A 19,402-nucleotide genomic window follows, 5' to 3' on the forward strand; every position below is an offset into this window, starting at 1 on the left:
CCTTTAAACATACATAGCATTTAGTACACTGTATGTTTTGGTGTATATACTTTATAAGATACTTGTGCTGTACCAATCATTAATGGATACTTATTTAAGGATTCCATTTTCAGCTGCAAATGTATAAAGAATTCTAAAAGAAAAGGATAATCAAAATCAGTTACCACATAAACTGCAGAGATTTTAAATCAACGTTAATGACAAAAATCACACAAAGAATATACAACTAAATATTAAATTAAGTAGACTGCAGTAATTGCTCTGACTATACCAGTTGTGAAAAGTCACACAAAAGCTGGAATTCCTTTACATCGTGCGCTAATGCACCCAGCAGCTTGTGCTCACTATTGCTCTCTGTAACACGTCTTTTCAACAGTAAAGATAAATAAATTGCAAATCAACACAGGATTGCTTAGATATGCTCTGGATTGTCCTCTCTGCAGTCTCTGTGAATTTATAGCTAACTAGGCCCCTAGGATTTGGTTGTCTAAAACCTATGTATTTCTAACAACAAACTGTGAAGATTAAAGGTAAAACAACAAAATATAAATCAAAGTAAATCTTCTTGCCTACAAGCTATCCCTTTCTTCCTAAAAACAGTGAAAAACAGTGGTGAAAAATTAAAATATAAATCAAAATAAATCTTTTCTTACCAGGCAACAGCATGGTGAATCACAAATCACTACAGGATTGTTTAGAAAGCTCTTGATTGCCTTCTCTGTAGTTTATGTGAATTTATAGCTTACTAGGCCCTTTGGGATGTCTAGAATTTTCCTGTCTAAAACCTACTCCTTTCTAACAACAAACAGTGAAATCTAGAGGTAAAACAACAAAATATGAATCAAAATAAATCTTGTCTACAAGCTATCCCTTTCTTCCTACAAAAAGTGAAAAACAGTGATAAAAAATAAAATACAAATAAAAAATATTTTCCTACCAGGTAACTGCACAGTCAAACACAAACCAACACATGATTGTTTAGATAAGCTCTCGATTGTCCTCTCTGCAGTCTGTTTGAGTTTGCAGCTGACTAGGGTCCTTGGAATGGCTAGGATTTGGTCATGTAAAACATATCCCTTTCTAACAATAAACTGTGAAAATAAGAGGTAAAACAACAAAATATAAATCAAACTAAATCTTCTTTTCTACAAACTATCCCTTTCTTCCTACAAACTGTGAAACATGAAAAGTTATGTGCTTACCATAACAATAGATCCATGTTGTCTGATTTTCATCTGGTTTAACATATGGGTTGTTGGATCCAACAAGATTCGACCTCGGCACTGTTTTCGAAGCTTCTTCATTTCCATGGCTCTGACTCCTCCCCTACTGATAATTCCTTGAACTCCACCCTAGTACCTCAGACTGAGTTCATCCAAACCGTATAGATGAGACCTAATTATGACCATATATTAGAAGATAAATCCAAGCACAGAGAAGGGGACAGGGAAACAGTCAGGACTGTTGACAAACAGGGTGTAAAGTAGCAACCACTTGGTCATCTCAAAGGTTCATGTGTCAATTTGTTATGAGGGGAGGATGAAGGGATGGCGGGAGGTTGAAATGGGCAAAAATCAGGCAACATGGCTCTATCATTATGGTAAGTACATACCTTTCATATCTAATGGTGTCTATTTTTTATCCATTCCAACATATGGGACAGATTCCTAAGCTGTCTTTCCGGGTGGTATCAAGGAAGGACATTCCTTAGGATGGTGGAACCAAAGGAAGAGTGAGATCTGGATTGTACATCCAATTTATGAGGCACTAAAGTATGGTCTGTGGACCAAGTTGGTGCTACACAATTGTCATTGATGGGAAGTCTCTTTGAAAAGGCCACAGAGGCGGCTGTTGTCCTTGCTAAGTGATGGTTTGTTTTAGATTGCAAAGACAAACCCTTCTTGTTATAGATAAAGGAAATGCAGTCTGACAACTATCATGAGAGTGTACCTTTGGCAACAGCTCTACCAAGTTTTGGTTTTGAGAAAGCAATAAATAGTTAATCAGATTTTCTGAACTGTTCTCTCCAATGAAGACAGAACCTGAGTTGACTTATGAACACCTAGAATGTGCAAAATGTATTCCCCTTTGTTTGAGACTCTGGGGAAAATACTGCTAAATGTATAGATGATTCAGGTTTGTCTCAGATACCTTTGGAAGGAAAGATGTATTAGTTCTGAGAAAAACACTGTCCTTATGAAAATTCAAATAGAAAGATTTGCATGAGCATGCCTGCAATTCCAAAATCCATCTGGGTGATGTGACTACCACTAGGAAAGTTGTTTTCCAAGCTAGGTATTTAATATCCACCATGGCCACCGGTTCAAAGTGGGGATTGTGTCAAAGCTTGGAGCATGATGGTAATATCCCATGGGGGGGGGGGGGACTGGATCTCTAAGGGGAAGATATAAAAGAAATGCCCCTCTCAAAAAAGCTTTTGAGATCTTCAAAGAAGCTATGTAGGTGTTCTTGTGGCCAATATGAAAATTCAAAATTGCTGCCATTTGAACTTTGATGGTGGAGTAACTAGGGCCTTTGTGAAAAGCGTCAGACAAGAATTCCAAGGCAGGCATGATGGGTGCAGAAAGTGGGTCCAAACCCTTGGATGTGGCCCATATAGAAAATCTTTTCCATTTGCAATGATCTGTTGCACTTTTTGTCTGCTGTAGCATAAACTACATCCAGACCTGCTGAATCTGGTTCTGTTTGTTAAGTTGAGCACTAAACCAGGCTATCTTTTGTAGCAGAAGGCCCACCAGCACCCAGGGTCAGCATTAGGTCAAGTGGTGCCCTAGGCAAAAGGACTCCACAGCACCCCCGCATACCACCTGGTGCCCCCATCCTGGTCTAGTTACATCATCCAGTTTACTGAAAAAGTGCTCCTGTTAGAACGGTGCCCTAGGCGGCCACCTAGTTGTCCTACGCCTAAGGTCAGATATGCCTGCACCCTTGTGGCAAGGGAGTGCAGTTAGGACTCATCTGATTGAAGTTTGCTGGCACAGCGCTCAGTTTTGAGCTTTTTTTAGTGGTTAAATTGTTTAATTCAGTTTGCTCACTGTTGCTACATAAGCCCTGTTTTTGCACAGGTCTGAGCTTGTTTTAACAGCTCCACAAAGTTAGGCGACCAGCCACTGCTCTGCTGTATTCATCTGTTTACGTGTAGCATACCTCCATGCAACATCACACACTACCATGCAGTGGGAGTAACTATTGGCAGTTATAGACACAAAACCTTCAGTAGATAAAATTTTTCCTCAGTAGCTGCCTGTGATCCATCCGAGAAGTCCTTAAATTGCACTTAGCTCTGCAGAGAGCACCTCAGCTGTGCTTTTGCCCCTTAAACAGTTCCAAAACCACCAAATCTGCATTAGTCTCATACCATTTAGTGACCCCCTGCTAGTACAGACCCTTTATAGAGCACCCCGTTAGTATAGGCCTCGTTTAAAGCACCCCTCCATTTTCTCTCCTCACTGTGAAAACAGGATTTAACCTAGCATTATGGATGGTCAGTTTCCCTCCATTTCTCCTACCAGCCTGATTGACATGGGTATCCTGAGGCAGTGTAGCAACTGCCTCATGCACACTGACAACCGTGTACTCCTAAATCACCCAAGTACAATTTTTGAGAGATGCAGCTACACTAAGAATCTGGAATCCTTGCTTTCTTGCACACAGAACAGTAATACTGAACTGATTGTCAGCTCACATACGACACCTCCTACGCAAACCATGCACTCAGCACTAAAACTATCATACGTGGAGGTACTCACCAGAAACCAACTTAAGCACCAGAGACCTTCCAAACAAAAACATGTTACACCTAAAACATCACCTACAGCACTCAATACACATAAAAACACAAGCACTAGTGTCTCAACAAATAAGCACCTACAGCAAAGCACATCTAAACCAAATGTTTTAGTCATAGGTGACTCCACTGTGAGACACACAGATGTCCTACTCACTGGGCTGGACAAGGAGAAGGTTACGGTCAGCTATCTATCAGGTGCCAGGATCCATCAGATCACACATGCCCTCAACTCTCTCAACAACAAGTACCATTATGAGTCCATCATAGTTCATGCTGTTGTGAATGACTTGAGATGTACCTCACTGGACTATATGAAGAAAGGCATGATTGAGCTCTATGAATATGTGTCCCAGGCAGGTATGTCCCTAGCCTTGAGCAGCATTCTACCTTCACCTAGGATGATACCACAATATAAACAAAAAATGATTGATTTCAGCAACTGACTTACTTTCTGGTGTCATTCTAAGAGGATCCAGTTCCTGTAAGTCTGGGATGATACGGTTGATATGGCTGCTTTGCCAGAGATGGTCTTCACTTGTCACCTCTAGGCTTTCAGTTACTGACTAAGGCACTTGTCTACCCCATAGTGTCTTTTTTAGGCAAGGTCTCAAGAACAACATTTCTGATGTGAAAATATCACTCCTCACAAATAAATTAAAGGTTATGCTGTTAAATGCTAGGAGTGTAAATCAGAAATTGCACTCTCTAGAAGCACTCCTCTCCCTGGAGGATGTTGAAGTCTATGCAGTCACAGAAACTTGGTTCAGGGCTGAACAGAGTGACCCGGCCTTGCAAGGCTACAATGCCTTCCACACCTTCAGACTGCAAAATGAATGTGTGAGAACCACAGGAGGAGACGTTTCTATCTTTGTCAAAGATAAATACACCTCTAGCCTGGTTAGACAAGAAAACTCCAAGGAGTTACTCTAAGTTCAATTAGCTATGGATAAGAGCCCCCTTCAAGTCATCATTAGCTATAGCTCCCCTTCAATGAACCAAGATGCCCACTCTGCTTATTTGGACCTACTTGAGTCAATCAAATTACAACCAAATATTCTAGTCATGTGCAATTTTAACTATCTCTTCATTGACTAGGAAACTTATAAGAGCACCAACATAATCACAAAAAGGTTCCTGGACTTTGTTAACACTAATGCCCTGAAACAAATAGTATGTAACCCCACAAGGAGCTCAAATATTCTTGACCTAGTCCTCACCAACATGGGTGACCATTGCACCACCACAAGTATAGGACCCTCACTGGTTAAATCTGTTCACAATTCAGTCACATTTGAAGTAGCTATAACACCTAAATCCCTCTTAGATGAAATCAGACTAATAAAAATTCACCAAAGCTAATTATACCCTCCTAACAGATGGCATAAATAATTTCCAAGCTCCTGTTCTCCGTCCCACATGTGGCATTGACAACTTTGTTAAGGTATACACAAATGCCCTGTACAAACACTTACACAAATGTATTAAAATAGCTGTACCTGATAGAATCAAAAAAAGATCCTCAAGAAAAAAAAACAAGTTTCCCTGGTGGAAAACTAGCATTAATAAGTTATACAAGAAGAGGAAGATGTTGCTGTCTAAGAGTAAAAAGAGAGGTCCCAGCACTGGAAGAAACACCCTCCTCTGCTTGAGCAATCAAATAAGACATTTTTTAAAATCTTTTAAAGGCAACCTCGAAAAAAAAATAGCAACCATAGCTAAGGATAACTATAAGGCATTCTTCAGCTATACCCATAACCTAAAGGGTAGGACACAGACGTGTGCTGAGCTAGCTGTGGATGGTGCCACACACACACTAATCCTGTGAAAATAGCTAACTTATTAGCCAATGGGTTTGGCAAAAAATCCCCCCCCCCATCCCCTCCAAACATTCCACAAATTATTCCCTCTATATCTTCCTCCACCTTGCATCTCCAAAGAGCAAGTCACTAATGCGCTCCCCAACACTAAAAACACAGCCTCTGTGGGTCTGGATGGCACCCCAGGTTGCATTTTAAATGGTCTAAAACATGAGTTAGCAACTCCATTAAGTACTCTCTTCAACCACAGCCTGAGTTCTGGTTTTGTCCCTGCTGAATGAAAAACAACTGTCATCTTCCTTCATAAAGGAGGTACAGCAACAGATCCTGGGAACTACAAACCCATAAGCTAAGGTCATGGAACAAATCATCACAGACCTTATAAATAAGGATCTACGTGATCTCCAAATCCTTGACAGGAAATAGTTTGGTTTTGTCAAAGGCAGGTCATACCTGTCAACCCTAGTGGACTTCTTTGAAAATGTCACCAGAGCCATAGATGAAAGCAAATCTGTGCATACAGCCTACTTTGACTTAGCCAAGGCCTTCGACAACCACATTTGGGCATCATTGATAAACTCTCCCAGTTGAATATCAACCCTTATATCATCAGGTGGGTTGCTAACTGGCTCGCCGACAGATCAAACTCAGTCAAAGTTGGGGACTTTACCTCAACCAGCAGACCTGTCACCAGTGGGGTTCCACAGGGGTCATTGCTGGGCCCCCTATTGTTTGGAATATACTTCTCAGAAGTTCAGGCCAAAACAGATGGGCTGTGTCTGACTATGCCTGCTGACAACTGCAAATTAGGAGCAATCATTGAATACCCAAACAATGTCAATATATTTCAAGAGGGACACAAACCGGATCTATATTATAAGATTGATGGTTGAAAACATCGAACAACATATGGTTGACACGATATGGTCGATGTCTTCAAACGTTGACCTTATAAAAAGACAAAAACAAAAAAAGAAAAAAGTACCCTAACAGGTTTAAGCAGTGGGGCAAGCACCCCTGCACCCCCCACCCCCCACTACTTAAATATATCAACTACAAGACTGCACTACAGTGCAGTAAATGGAAATCTCCCCTTACGGAGATTTCCATTTACACGCTCAAAATTCTGAGTGTTCGATATTCTCGTGTCGACAATGTCAGATTTGACATTGTCGACTTTTGAGAGTATAATTTAAACCCCACAAACCAATGATTGGTGCCAAAGCCATGGACTCAAACTCTGCTAAAAAATGCATTATCATCCCCTTCGATAAAAATGATATCCCTGCAGACGATCATATAAATAATAATACCCTAAGGAGCAACTCAGTAGTGAGACACTTGGGAACACAAGTTCATTTTAGCCTAAACTTTGACCACCATGTGTCTACTGTGGTAAGGAATGCATTCTATGTTGCACACCTTATTAGCAAAGGCATTGCCTCAAGAGCGAACAAGGTTATAACAACCCTGTACTTGACCCTCATCAGGCCAGTAACTGAGTACAATGCACCCTTTGGTATGTACCTTACCAGGCACCTGCAGCAACTTGAGAGACCTCAGAGATTTCTAACCAAGAAAATTCAGGGTCTCCAGCACATGTCATACGTTGACAAATTGAAGTCACTGTCATTGTACTCAGTACCATACAGACTACTTAGAGGAGACTTGTGACTGGCCTACAGAGCAATCTTGGATCCAAACCTAATGGAAATGCTGCACATCTGCAAGTCAAATCGGACAAGTGTCACCCGCTCCAGAGACCTTAACCTGGCCTGTGACATAAATAGGACTTGCTTGAGAGACAGATATGCCTCTCAGAGGTTGCCACTCCTCTGGAATAGGCTACCAATTCACATCAAACAAAGCCCCTCTTTCACCCTGTTTAAGCATAGCCTGGATGACTGGATGGAAGCCCGTAAATTTCTGCTGGGTATTTCACCTATAACCCTCCTAGATATGGGCAGTTATTGCTAAGATCTTGAGTTTAGGCAAGAGCCTTTATATTGGGTTTCTCTAGTATTATATTGGTTACACAAGGCTAGGCTTATAAAGACCTTTGGGTCAATAGTCCAGGTACCACCTATGAACCTATATCTTTTTTATAGCAGGTTTCTAGGAAGCCAATGTAATCTCAATAACTGTATTGGGAAGCCTAGCATCTCTGGCTATGGTCAGAACTGAAGAAACCAAGTGGTTAGCTTCATGGTGGTCTGGAAGAGGCAATCTGGATGGGTGAGATAGAAGATCTGAATACTGCTGAAGCATCCAATGGGGTGTACTAGTAGAGGCCACGGGAAGGAGAGCCATGTTTGTCAAGGCCAAAAGGGGGCAATGAGGATTATATTGGCCTTGCACTGTCTGGCTTTTTGAATGAATTTGTTCAAGACAGGTAAAGGGGAAAGAAATAAAGGAGACCCAGGGGCCACTTGTGGACCAGAGCATCCCTCGGTGACTGACCCTGTGGAGGGATCAGGGCACAGTAACTGCTGTACTTGGTGTTGAGGTAGGAGGCGAACAGTTTCCAGCAAGTTTGGCCCCAGTGCAAAAAAAGTTGCTACTGTTGGATTGAGGGATCACTCGTGTGGCATTAGGATACTCCTGCTCAATTTGTCCACCAGAACATTGGAAGACCCCAGGGTGTGCATTCCTGTAAAGATATCACCCATTGCACTCTCTCATGGCCTACAACACAGGGATAAGTTAGGGCTCCTCCTTGTTTGCTGATGCACTATTATGACTGCCATGTTGTCTGTCTGAATGGAAATCACACCCTTGGGTAGAACATCCTGGAATGGCTGCAGTGTTAGTTAGACAATGATATGAAAATTGGCTTCTAAAGTTGATCATGTACCTTGGAACATCCACCCTTTGAAATTGTTCCCCCAAGAAAGGGGGCATCCATGGTTAGTACTGCTACCAGCAGATCTGTATGAAAAGGTTGTCCTTTGGTTACTGAAGGAGAGGTTATCCACCAAATGGTGTGCTGCTTGGAAATCTGTGTTAATCAAATCTTTGCATGTAACGAGTGAAAGTTCTGGGACCATTGCACTGATAAGAGTCCACTGTAGTACTCTCATATGGCATCCGGCCAGCAGAATCATTAGAATTGTGGATGCCATTCATCCTAGTAGATGCAGAATCAACCATGCTTGAGGAGAGGGATGATGAATCACCTGCATAGCCATTGTCTGTAAAGATGTAACCCTGTGGTGAGGAAGCCTGACAGTTTGTAGAGTTGTGTTGCTGTACCATCCTATGAATTATATCTGTTGGGTTTGTAACAACTGACATTTAGAAAGGTTTGCTGTTATACCTAGGTCCAGTAACAACTGGAGCACATGATCCAGGTGACGTAGCAGCAGATGCTCAGAAACAGCACTTAGGAGCCAATCATCAAGGTAGGGGAAGCTTTGGATCCCTACAGGATACAAGTGCGCTGCTATCATTGCCATTATCTTGGTGAACACTCTGGGGGCTGTGGTGAAACTGAAAGGCAGGGTTCTGAACTGGTAGTGATTGCCTTCCAGCCAGAAATGGAGGAATCTGCTGGAGTGCTTCTCTATCTTCACATAATAGTAAGCATCCTGGAGATCTACTGAGCACATCCAATCATTTTTCCTCAGCAGAGGTAATGTGGGCTGAACAGTGACCATCCAGAATTTTGTCTGTTTCATGAACTGGTTCAGGTAACTGAGAACCAAAACAGGTCATATGTCTCCATTTTCTTTGGTACTAAAAAGAACGTTGAGTACACTCGAAATTTGAACTGGTCTCTGGGTACAGGTTGGATGACTCTTTTTTTCTAGCAGTTTGGAGATTTATGCTGCTGCTGCTTCCCAGTGACTAGCTGGAATGTTGGGAATGACCTTCTTTTTCATAGGAGGAAGGGAAAAGGGAACAGAATAGCTTTGGAAAATTATCTTTAGCACCCGCAAATATTTTGTTATGCTTTGCCAGGCTTGAAGGTGTAAGGATAAGTGTCCCCTGACTGTCTCCAGAGTGCAGCATTTGGGTAACCCTTCAGGGATGCTGATAGAGCTTCTTGATAAAAGTACCACAGAACCCCTGGTTATGTGGTCCGCCTCTGCCTCTTGTGTGACATCCACTGGATTTTCCTTCACTTCTGCCATGAGGATGTCTATCACCAGGCGAGTCATGATAAGATCTCTGTGACTTACAAAACCACATCTTTTTCCCAGCCCTCCTATTTCTAGAGAAGGATCTTTGTGAGGTGGAAAAATGGATGCCTACTGCAGAGAGAGTCTTGCCATCCTGCTGGCTCCTGGTCAGCATGTCTTTACCTTTAGATCCAAAAAGTGTGAAGACATTTTATGAAGCACTGATAGAGGACGTTTTAAAACCTTCCACAAAATCACAAAGAGCATCCAGGCATATCATTATATGGTAAGACCTGTGCCTGGCACTCTGGCCAAGTCATCAGATGCATTAGAAAGCAATACTCTGGAGAAAGACTTGGAGAGTTCCTTAGTCAAGTCTCTCTGGAATCTGGTAATATGGACCAAGTAGTTCAGCAGCAATCTAAGTGGAAAGGTCGCTGAGGTGTAAGTCCATTTTCCAAATCTGTCCAATGCCCTAGACTCCCTGTTTGGGGGATGAACAGAGGAACTTTCCTCAGATAATTCCTTTCTGGTGGCTGCTGCTATGACCATGGTGTCCACTGGTGGACTCTTGTTCTAATGTTTCTTGCCCTTTGGAGCAGCTAAAATCCTGTCTGGCTTTTTGGGTATTGGTTCCACCACATCAATGTCTTTCCATGCCCACTGGACCATGAGGTCAATGAGGGGATCAATGGGTAGTACCACCCAGAATGATAATGAACCAGAACCAGATCAATGGGTGGTACCATCCATAATGATAATGAACTGGAACCAAAGCCTTTCAGAAATAGAGATGGCAAGATGTTTCATGAGTTCAAGGATTTCACCACAGGTGATGTCTTCTGAGGGAGACCAGGGGGACACTTCACCTTTATCTAAATCTGTATCATCTGTGAGAAACTCAGGAGAGGTCTCTGTGCTTTCATTTTCATGTCTGTTTTTTATGAAATGGTTCTATTTGGAAGTCAGAGAGTTCAGAATCATCCTGGGAGCTAATGTAGTATGTTGTTTCAGAAGCCTGTTGTGCCAACTGTCCTTATCTGGCAAGATGTTGGCAAGAAGAGGAAGAAGCTGGATCCAGCTGGGGTTTGGGTGGGCCCCAGCTGGAAGAAATGCCTTCTCTCTGGGCATGGCCAAGACCCCTTTCAAAATCTTTAAATGGTGAAGCTGCTGTTGGAACCAAGGGTCTCCCACAATCCAAAGATGAAAGAGAACCCTCAGCACTGATGTGCCCTGTCCCTGAAGCTGATCTCAGGCCTAACTGACTAGTGATAACACCCCGAGGGGGAGGGATGGCTCAGAAAATCTCGGCATTGAATTGTCCCCTCAGAACCTGGCACTGATGCTTCAGTTCTGAGTCTCTTCTTGATCCGAGCTTATCAGAGTTGAAAGAGAGAGGGAAGCTGCTGGTGTCAAAGTAGATCATACTCTTGACTTTGACAAAGGTGCTTCAGAGTCAGCTGGATTCAAAGCCACCAGAAATGAAGGATGGATCAGAACGGGAGAGATGAGTGAAGGGGTAGAGTGTCCAATAGTCAGTACATTCCATAAGTGAATGTACTGAGACAACCCCATGCTGGATTTGCATTCTCAGAAAGTTGCTCATCATCCTACTGGCATCATGTTCTGTTAGGCTGTAGGATAACTGAGCAGAAGACACCACTGACGATGGCTTGGAATACCTTCTTTCCTGAAGGATTGCAGAATACAGTCTCATGCTCACTGGTTCTGGTGAGAACTGGGACCGAGGAGATACAAGACAGATCCAAGAAGCTGTCAGTTACATGCTATGGGGGCATTTTGGATTGGGTCCAGCCAGTACTGTTGGGTCCAGAGAGTGTTTCTTAGGTTTCATCAGAAGGAGACTTGACTGGTTTTCCTGACTGATTCTTATCCTTTACTTTTTCCTTTCATTTGTCTTGCTCTTTTTATTTCTCCTAATCTTTTTTTTTGACTTTTAAATAGATTTGGACCTGTCTGACTTCTTGGCCGGAAAAGGAGAAGATGAAGATATCAACAAAGAGGACCCGGTCTGTGGAGGGAGAAGTCCTTTAATGATGAGTTTCTTGCACCTAGTTTATAATGCCCTAGAGCTAAAGGAGGCACATGACTGGCAGTCATTATCTAAATGGGAAGTGCCCAAACAGTAAACACAAAAAGTGTGGGGGTCTTGAGGGGGCAGCTTAGGCTCACACTCAGAACATTTCTTGAACTCTTTTTTTACTGAATACATTTTTACTGATTTTCAAAAACATAAACATATATGCAGTATGCATATCATAGAAATATTTACATAGCCAAAGCTTAAAGTGGATAAACAATTCCAAAAAGCAAACATCACAAAACCAATTATTTACATAGGATGTCTACAATTGAAAAACTTTTTCCTGAATGTATCTTTCAATGCAATTAAAGTTTATTTCTGTCTTCTGTTTCCAGCACTTGATTTACCTTCTGCCAGGCAATGCTTAAGGATGTAGGTCAGTCTGTTCTTTCCTTGATTGTTTTCATTTCCAACTATGAAACTAATAAAACCATGTTCTTGAAACGTTTAAAACTGGGAGGAGTTACAGCTTTCCAGATCTGTGCAATATTTTCCTTGCAATAGCAAGGAGAGTCCACAAAATTACATAATTTTGCCTTGGAACACAAGACGGCACAGGTGTATTCAACAAAACTAGAGATTTTGTAAGTTGGAAATTATCAGTGAACAGTGCCTGTAACAAATAGTTAATACTTTCCCAATATTGTTTCAGTAAATGGCATTCATAGAACATGTGTTACCAACTGGCTATTGATTGTGATTTACACCTCCAACATCTATTTTTTTTATTATATATTAGTTCTAATTTGTGTGATGTTAAATATGTTCTATATATAAATTGCCACGTGAAAAGTTGCCAATATAGTGATAAAAGGTGTTAGTTTTGGAGATGTAACAATTAGTTCTTTATCTTTATCATTTGGCATTTACCATTAACTGTTTTATAGCATTTCCATATATTTTGTTTATTATGAACTCTTGTTTCTTTAACTAATTTGTAAAATACTGATAAAATTCCTTTCCCATTTGTGGGAAATTCCATCAGCATTATTAACTGCTCTATGAACTTAGGAACCTTTTTCCTAACAGACTTCTGCATTATTGCTTGTTGGTTTAAAACTGCTTGTCTTTATCCCTGCAATATTAACCACATTATTTTTAAAGTTGAACTCACTAACAATTTGCTCTATCATTAGTACTTTATTAGTGTTTATCAACTGATGCCAGTAAAATAGACCATTCTTACTAAGTGTTTTAACTGGTACTAAGTCCTGAGTTATAATATTATTTTGTTTATATGCTATTGGGAATATGAAAAAAGACCATGCTTTTATATCCAGATTTTTTTTACAAAGTGCATAAAAGACTTTAGTGTATTGATAATGTATTTAGAATTCATATTTTTGTGTTTCCCTGTTGCCATATAGTCCTTCAATAACCAAAGTAAGCTATACGGTACTATTTCCATATGTTTATTTATTGTATCATGAGTGTTTTTTTAACCAGATTTTTTCATGTACTAGTTTCCATTTGTAAGCATATTCTTTGTGCAACCATAGAGAACCTGTTTTTAAAGCTGACGATTATATATATATATATATATATATATATATATATATATATATATATATATATATATCCTTCTAAATCTGGTAAGCCTATTTTACCTTCTTCCCATTTGTCACAATGATGATGTCTTAGGGCAACTCTAGATTATTTAGGGTACCATAAGAATTTCATTATTAACTCTTCAAATTGTTTTAAATATGATTTAGGTGGAGGTGGCGAGCAAACTTGTATAAAATACAGAATTTTTGGGAATATAATCATTTTAATTATATATAGTCTTTCCTCAATGGTAAAAATAGCTTATTCCATTTTTGTATGAGTTCTTTGATATTATCCAAAAACTCTTTATAGTTTAGTTGCACTGTTGTATCTATATCATTTATAATTTTAACTCCTAAGTATTTGATTGTATAATTTCTAGATAGATAGATATTTATGATATTTTTATTTAATGCTTTTGTTCATATTTATTAGTAACATATTGTTGTTATTTTCATTAAATGATAGTCCAGAAATCTTCTTAAAGTGTTTTGTTGCTTTTCATAGTTCTTTTAGTGTGTTATTATCTTCTTTTAAAGTCAATAAAATGTCATCTGCAAATAGCTGAATCTTTAACTCAAGGTCAGTATCTAGTTGAATTCCTTGAATGTTTGGATTTGCAGGTATGAAATTTGCTAATGGTTTTATTACTAATCTGAATAACAAAGAGAAAGTGGGCGACCCTGTTTTGTACCTTTTGTTATGGTAACAGGCTCCAACAAACAGGATCCTATTTTTATGCACGCCGAAGATTTATCATAAAGACACCTTATTAGTGAGGTAAAAGTGTTTGAAAATCCATACTCCACCAGTGCAAGTCAAGGGTAATCCTAATTCATGGAATCAAATGCACTGTTAATATCTAAGCAAATGACATTCATTTTATTTTTTGTTTTCTTTATGAAATCAATAAGGGACAAAATTCTCTTTATATTGTCATTTGTATTTCTGTTTTTAATGACTCCTGTTTGATTGTTCTCTGTCAATAACGGCAATATTTGTTTTATTCTGTTTGCATGAACAGTCATAAATATTTTATAATCTATATTTAATAAACTTATGGGTCTATATGAGATACACGCATCAGGTTTTTTATCTTGTTTCAGAATTGGTGATACTTGAGTGTATTTCCAAGAAAGAGGGCATTTATTACCTTCTTTAACTCTTTTGACTATATCGTATATTTCTTTTATCTTATTTGCCTTTATCATTCTTTTCATCCTGTTAGCTATTCTCCTTCGATATTATGGATTCATAGAGTAAGCACATAGTTTGACCTTCTCTAGATTAATCATTGTTTTATGGTTCAGTATCTCTAAGTATTTTTGTTGAGATCTTCTAATTCTTTTTCTGAAGCTAAGTTACCTTTATGAATATCTAATTTAATTTTGTCTTTTTTTAGTTTGTAGTTCTGCCAGTTCTTTATTACAATACTTTTGTTTGTTTTTATACCAGGCTACCGCCTTCCCATATAAATATGCTTTCATTGCATCATATATATATATATATATATATATATATATATATATATAAAATTTATTGTAATAAATATGTTATAAATTTATTGTAATAAATTTATAATTATAATTTCTTTTTACCAATGTTTTCACTTTATATGATTTTAAATGTCTTTTTTATATATGCTTAACATTGTCACTATTCATGTTTGGAGCTTTTCTCCCCGGGCCTCTACTGAAAATAGACATATATCCAGTTAGACTAGCCCGGTCAACAAATGTAAAATAAATAAAATAAAATTAAAAAAAAAAATTATATATATATATATATATATATATATATATATATATATATATATATATATATATGTCTGCCATCTCGTCTGTGAGGTTTAAATCTAGAAATGTTTGCATCTCTGCAGTATAGTATTGTTTAAACTCTTTAAGGTTTGCTATATAGGCTAGAATTCTTATGATTGTAAGTTTTCACTTAAAGTTAAAATCTATTTCAAAAGTTATTGCATTATGGTCTGAGAAGGGGCCAGTGATTGATTTGACTTTGCTTATTTTTGTGATAAGATATTTTGTTCTTTACACTCTATCTATTCTGGAAAAGGTGTTATGTCTATCTTGAACTCTTGAGAGTCTGACATTTAAAGGAAGGACTGAAGCTAACCAACAGAAAATGCCAAGAAGTCCTAGACTAGAAGCAGACACACACTCACACACTAGTAGAATTAAACACCTTCCATGTCAAAGTACTATGAACTATACTTATAAACCAACACTAAACCTTATACTAGTGTAGTGTAACTAAAAAAAACTATTGAAACACCCAACAAATTCTATCCTAATAGAAAGACCTTAATGCAACTATAAAACTACTGAAAATAATATTGGAGAGATATAAATCTATTGGTAGGATGAGGAGAAGTAACATATTTTCATCAAAAGATATAATGACAAGAGTGAGTCCTTCCTAAAATACATCTGAAGTCTTCAGGCAGCAAATAAGATCTGAGGTACTAAGGTGAACTTCAGGGAATTATGGGGAGGGGAAGAGTCAGAGCCTTGGATGTGGGGAAGCTTCAAAATCAGTGCCAAGTTTGGATCCTATCAGACCTGAGAGCACATATGTTGAATCGGATGAAAACAGACAATACTGGATACAGTGATAAAAAATAAAATATATATCAAAATCAATCTTTCTTTTAGCAGGCAACTGTACAGTCAGTTGTAAACCAACACAGGATTATGTAGATAAGTTTTGGATTTTCCTCTCTCATAGCTGACTAGGACCCTTGGGATAGCTAGAATTTGTCTGTCTAAACCTATCCTTTTCTAATAATAAGCAGTGAAAATTAGAGGTAAAGTAAAAAAATATAAATAAAAAAAGTAAGTCTTCTTGTCAACAAGCTATCCCTTTTTTTCTTACAAACAGTGAAAAATAATGGTAAAAAGTATAATTCAAAATACATCTTCTCTTACCAGGCAACTGCAAAGACAATTTCAAACCAAAACAGGATTGTTTATATAAGTTAAGTACGCATACCTCTCAACTTCTTAGAACAAGAAATCTGGACAAAGCATAAAATAAGGGGGGACAAAGGCATAACCTTGTGAAGATTCTAGACGGTATAATGAACGAATATTCATGAATTTTATGATAATTAGCTTTTTAACTATTTGTCTAATTTTATTGGCTAACTTGTGTTTTAGAAGGGTATAAAAGCATTGTTGTAGTTGTCCGGCCACATTTGATGAAGTCTACTTGGTAGAAATGAAAACGCTGTTGTTTTAATGTGTATGCATTTATGTAAGTGTTATTTTATATCAAAATTGCTTCAATTGGATCTGTGCTGCTGGTGCTATCTTTCCTGAGAACCTTGGACTTGGTTTTAGTGAAATTTTGGTGCTTTTGCCTCTTTTTGTGGATGTTCAGCTAAGAGACTTTTGAGGTACAAGTTTAGACTCTAAGGAACATGTTTAGATTTATGAAAACCAAGAGCTTTATGAAAACTAAGAGCTTGGAAATGATGCATCTTCTTTACAAGAGTGTTACAGGGACTAAAACAGAGTATGTTAGTTTGTTTACCCTGTACTGAATACTTAACACACGAGACTGAATGGGTTCACTACAAAGTTACTTGCAATTTGAAAGCACTGAATGGTCCAACATATTCTGAAAGCATAAAGGGTTTGACTCCTGACTTTCTTATTTAGAGTTAGGAGGACAATGTCCAAGTGCACAAGTACTTGAGTATAATTATATTAAATAATCCATTACTTGTTATGACATTAGAGAAAGCTTATAGATAAAAAGGAAGAAAACAAATACAACATGAATTTTGAAGTTTTGTCATGAGGTAATGATGGGGCTACAGAGAAGTAAGTATAGTCTGGACATTTCTGTACAGCATAGGGATATTTGTTTTTTGTAAATGTTGACAGCATGGCTTACTAATGACTCTCTGCCTTTACAATTTCTAATATGATGATATTAAAGAAATGAATAAATTACTGAACTAGAATAACTTGTGACACAATGTGTTATGCTGACTGGAATCCAAGATGGATTCATGATAATGATGACATTGCACAGAACACCTTTCCCAATTTATCAAACAGCATGCAAAAATTAGTTCAATAAACACCTCAAAAGTAAGTAAAGATTTTCTCTATTGCCTTAATAGTCTAGTGATTTTACATTTCACTAATCAAATACATTAGAAAGAACAATCAAGAGCCCCTGAGTTTTCAGAGGATAATCTAATATACTGTAGTAATTATATATAAAGTATATAAAAACACAGACTGACACTAAAATTTCCTTTAAATTATGCAGTCAAAAAACCTGGTTATGTCTTAGTATTACTTTAAAAATGTGATAGTTATTTTATAAAACACTGTGGGAAGAAATGTTAGGATTTCATATAGCATCTCTTAATTCAGGCACAAAGTGCTGCTGCTGTGGAGTTAATAAAAGGTTCGTTAACCTACCCGGAATTGGCCCCCATTGCCGTCATCTAACTCCAAAATGTAGCCTTCTGCTTGCACTGCTGAGAGAGGTGGCTGCTTCCAGGATAATGTGGCACTATTATTGCGAGTACAGCATTCTTCTAACTGCAGCATAGGGGTCGCTGGCACTGGAGAGGGAACTAAACAAAAATTAGAGTGACTCTGGCTTCTACAACAACTTATCACAAACAACAAACAAATGCATAGGACATTAATTACAGAACAATAGCAAGAAGGCAGCAAAGACAGTAATTTGTGTCAAATGGATTACAGCAGTTATTTATTGGACTCAGCTGCAGGCATTTGTATGGTTCTTCTTAGGAAGAATATCAGTTTGGACTCTGAAAGTGACTAGAACCCACAACACTTTCTGTGAGACTGCACTCAACTGAGTACAATCAGGCTTTCATGCAAATTGAAAACAGACCAATACTTAAACGTGCAGCTCTATGCTACTACTATTTATCACAGTAAAAATATCTTTTGCAAGTCATGGTGGTCAGGCTTGTAACACATTCTTCACAATTATCATTTCAAAACCTATTTAACAACTCTAAAGTTATTTATTATATTTTCATAACAAATTTATGACAAGGATCTTTTTCTACAACTTTATAAATTTCATTTTCTGCCACAATTTGAGAAGTATAAGACTCTGCTAGTGGTCGTACTTGAAATATGATCCTGCAAAGAGAGATGTTAAGTTTGTCATTGTTGCACACCTAAAACTCATGTGTTTAGGATCTACAGTACATGTGTTTGCCCATGTTAGTGTGCATTTATATATATACATATATATATATATATATATATATATATATATATATATATATATATGTATATACATATGTCCCTATCTGATTACAAAAATTTCAAAACTTCAAACATCATATGGCCAAGACAATATCATCAAAGTTTTTGAAACTTTGAAGATTTTGAATGGAGATCGCCGTATAGTGCGGAATGGGAAATGTACTGTTTTCCTCACTGTAGTGTGATCTCCGAGGTGGTAAATTTAATTAGCAGGTGGTGTGGGGGGTGCAGGGGGGCAAAAACATAAAAAAAATGTGTTTTTATTTTTTTTATTTTAGTTTCGAAGTTTCAAAGCTTTGATCATCTGGTCTTGGCTCTGTGTGTGTGTGTGTGTGTGTGTGTGTGTGTGTGTGTGTGTGTGTGTGTGTGTGTGTGTGTGTGTATATGGGGGAGTAAAACAAAGCAGTGGCAGGCATAAATAACAGAAGTCAATCGACTTATACTGATCACAAATTATGTAATCCTTAATGAGTACTAGCATTTTCTATACATATTACTATATGCATTACTAGAACTTATGGAAATAAGGGATGCAACATTATATTACCCATTATTAAGGTTTATCTGATTATCTGCAGTGTTCATGATTTTATTCATGTACTTTAAATCTAAATTTATTCAGGAAAGAACCTGCTGTTTGAAGTCTATTACCTCCTATGTGGGGGCTATTCTGCTAAGTTGTTATACTCATGATGTTCTGGATCTAGATTCCT

At 38.1% G+C, this 19,402-nt stretch overlaps 1 protein-coding gene across 11 annotated transcripts in view; it reads right to left on the bottom strand.

The window, feature by feature from the left end:
* The window catches only part of TRIM9 (tripartite motif containing 9), a 1,161,212-nt gene that overhangs the window by 362,688 nt on the left and 779,122 nt on the right, over positions 1–19,402 (bottom strand). For 8 of the 11 annotated variants that reach the window (XM_044074318.1, XM_044074311.1, XM_044074317.1 and 5 more), the window contains exon 6: positions 17,859–18,016. In XM_044074318.1, coding sequence (XP_043930253.1) covers positions 17,859–18,016 — 158 coding nt within the window. The remainder of the gene's footprint in view (positions 1–17,858; positions 18,017–19,402) is intronic. The other 3 variants (XM_044074319.1, XM_044074312.1, XM_044074309.1) reach the window with 1 other exon arrangement.

This window comes from Protopterus annectens, chromosome 6.part0 (genome assembly GCF_019279795.1).
Source record: "Protopterus annectens isolate FY-2018-M chromosome 6.part0, PAN1.0, whole genome shotgun sequence".
NCBI lineage: Eukaryota > Metazoa > Chordata > Ceratodontiformes > Protopteridae > Protopterus > Protopterus annectens.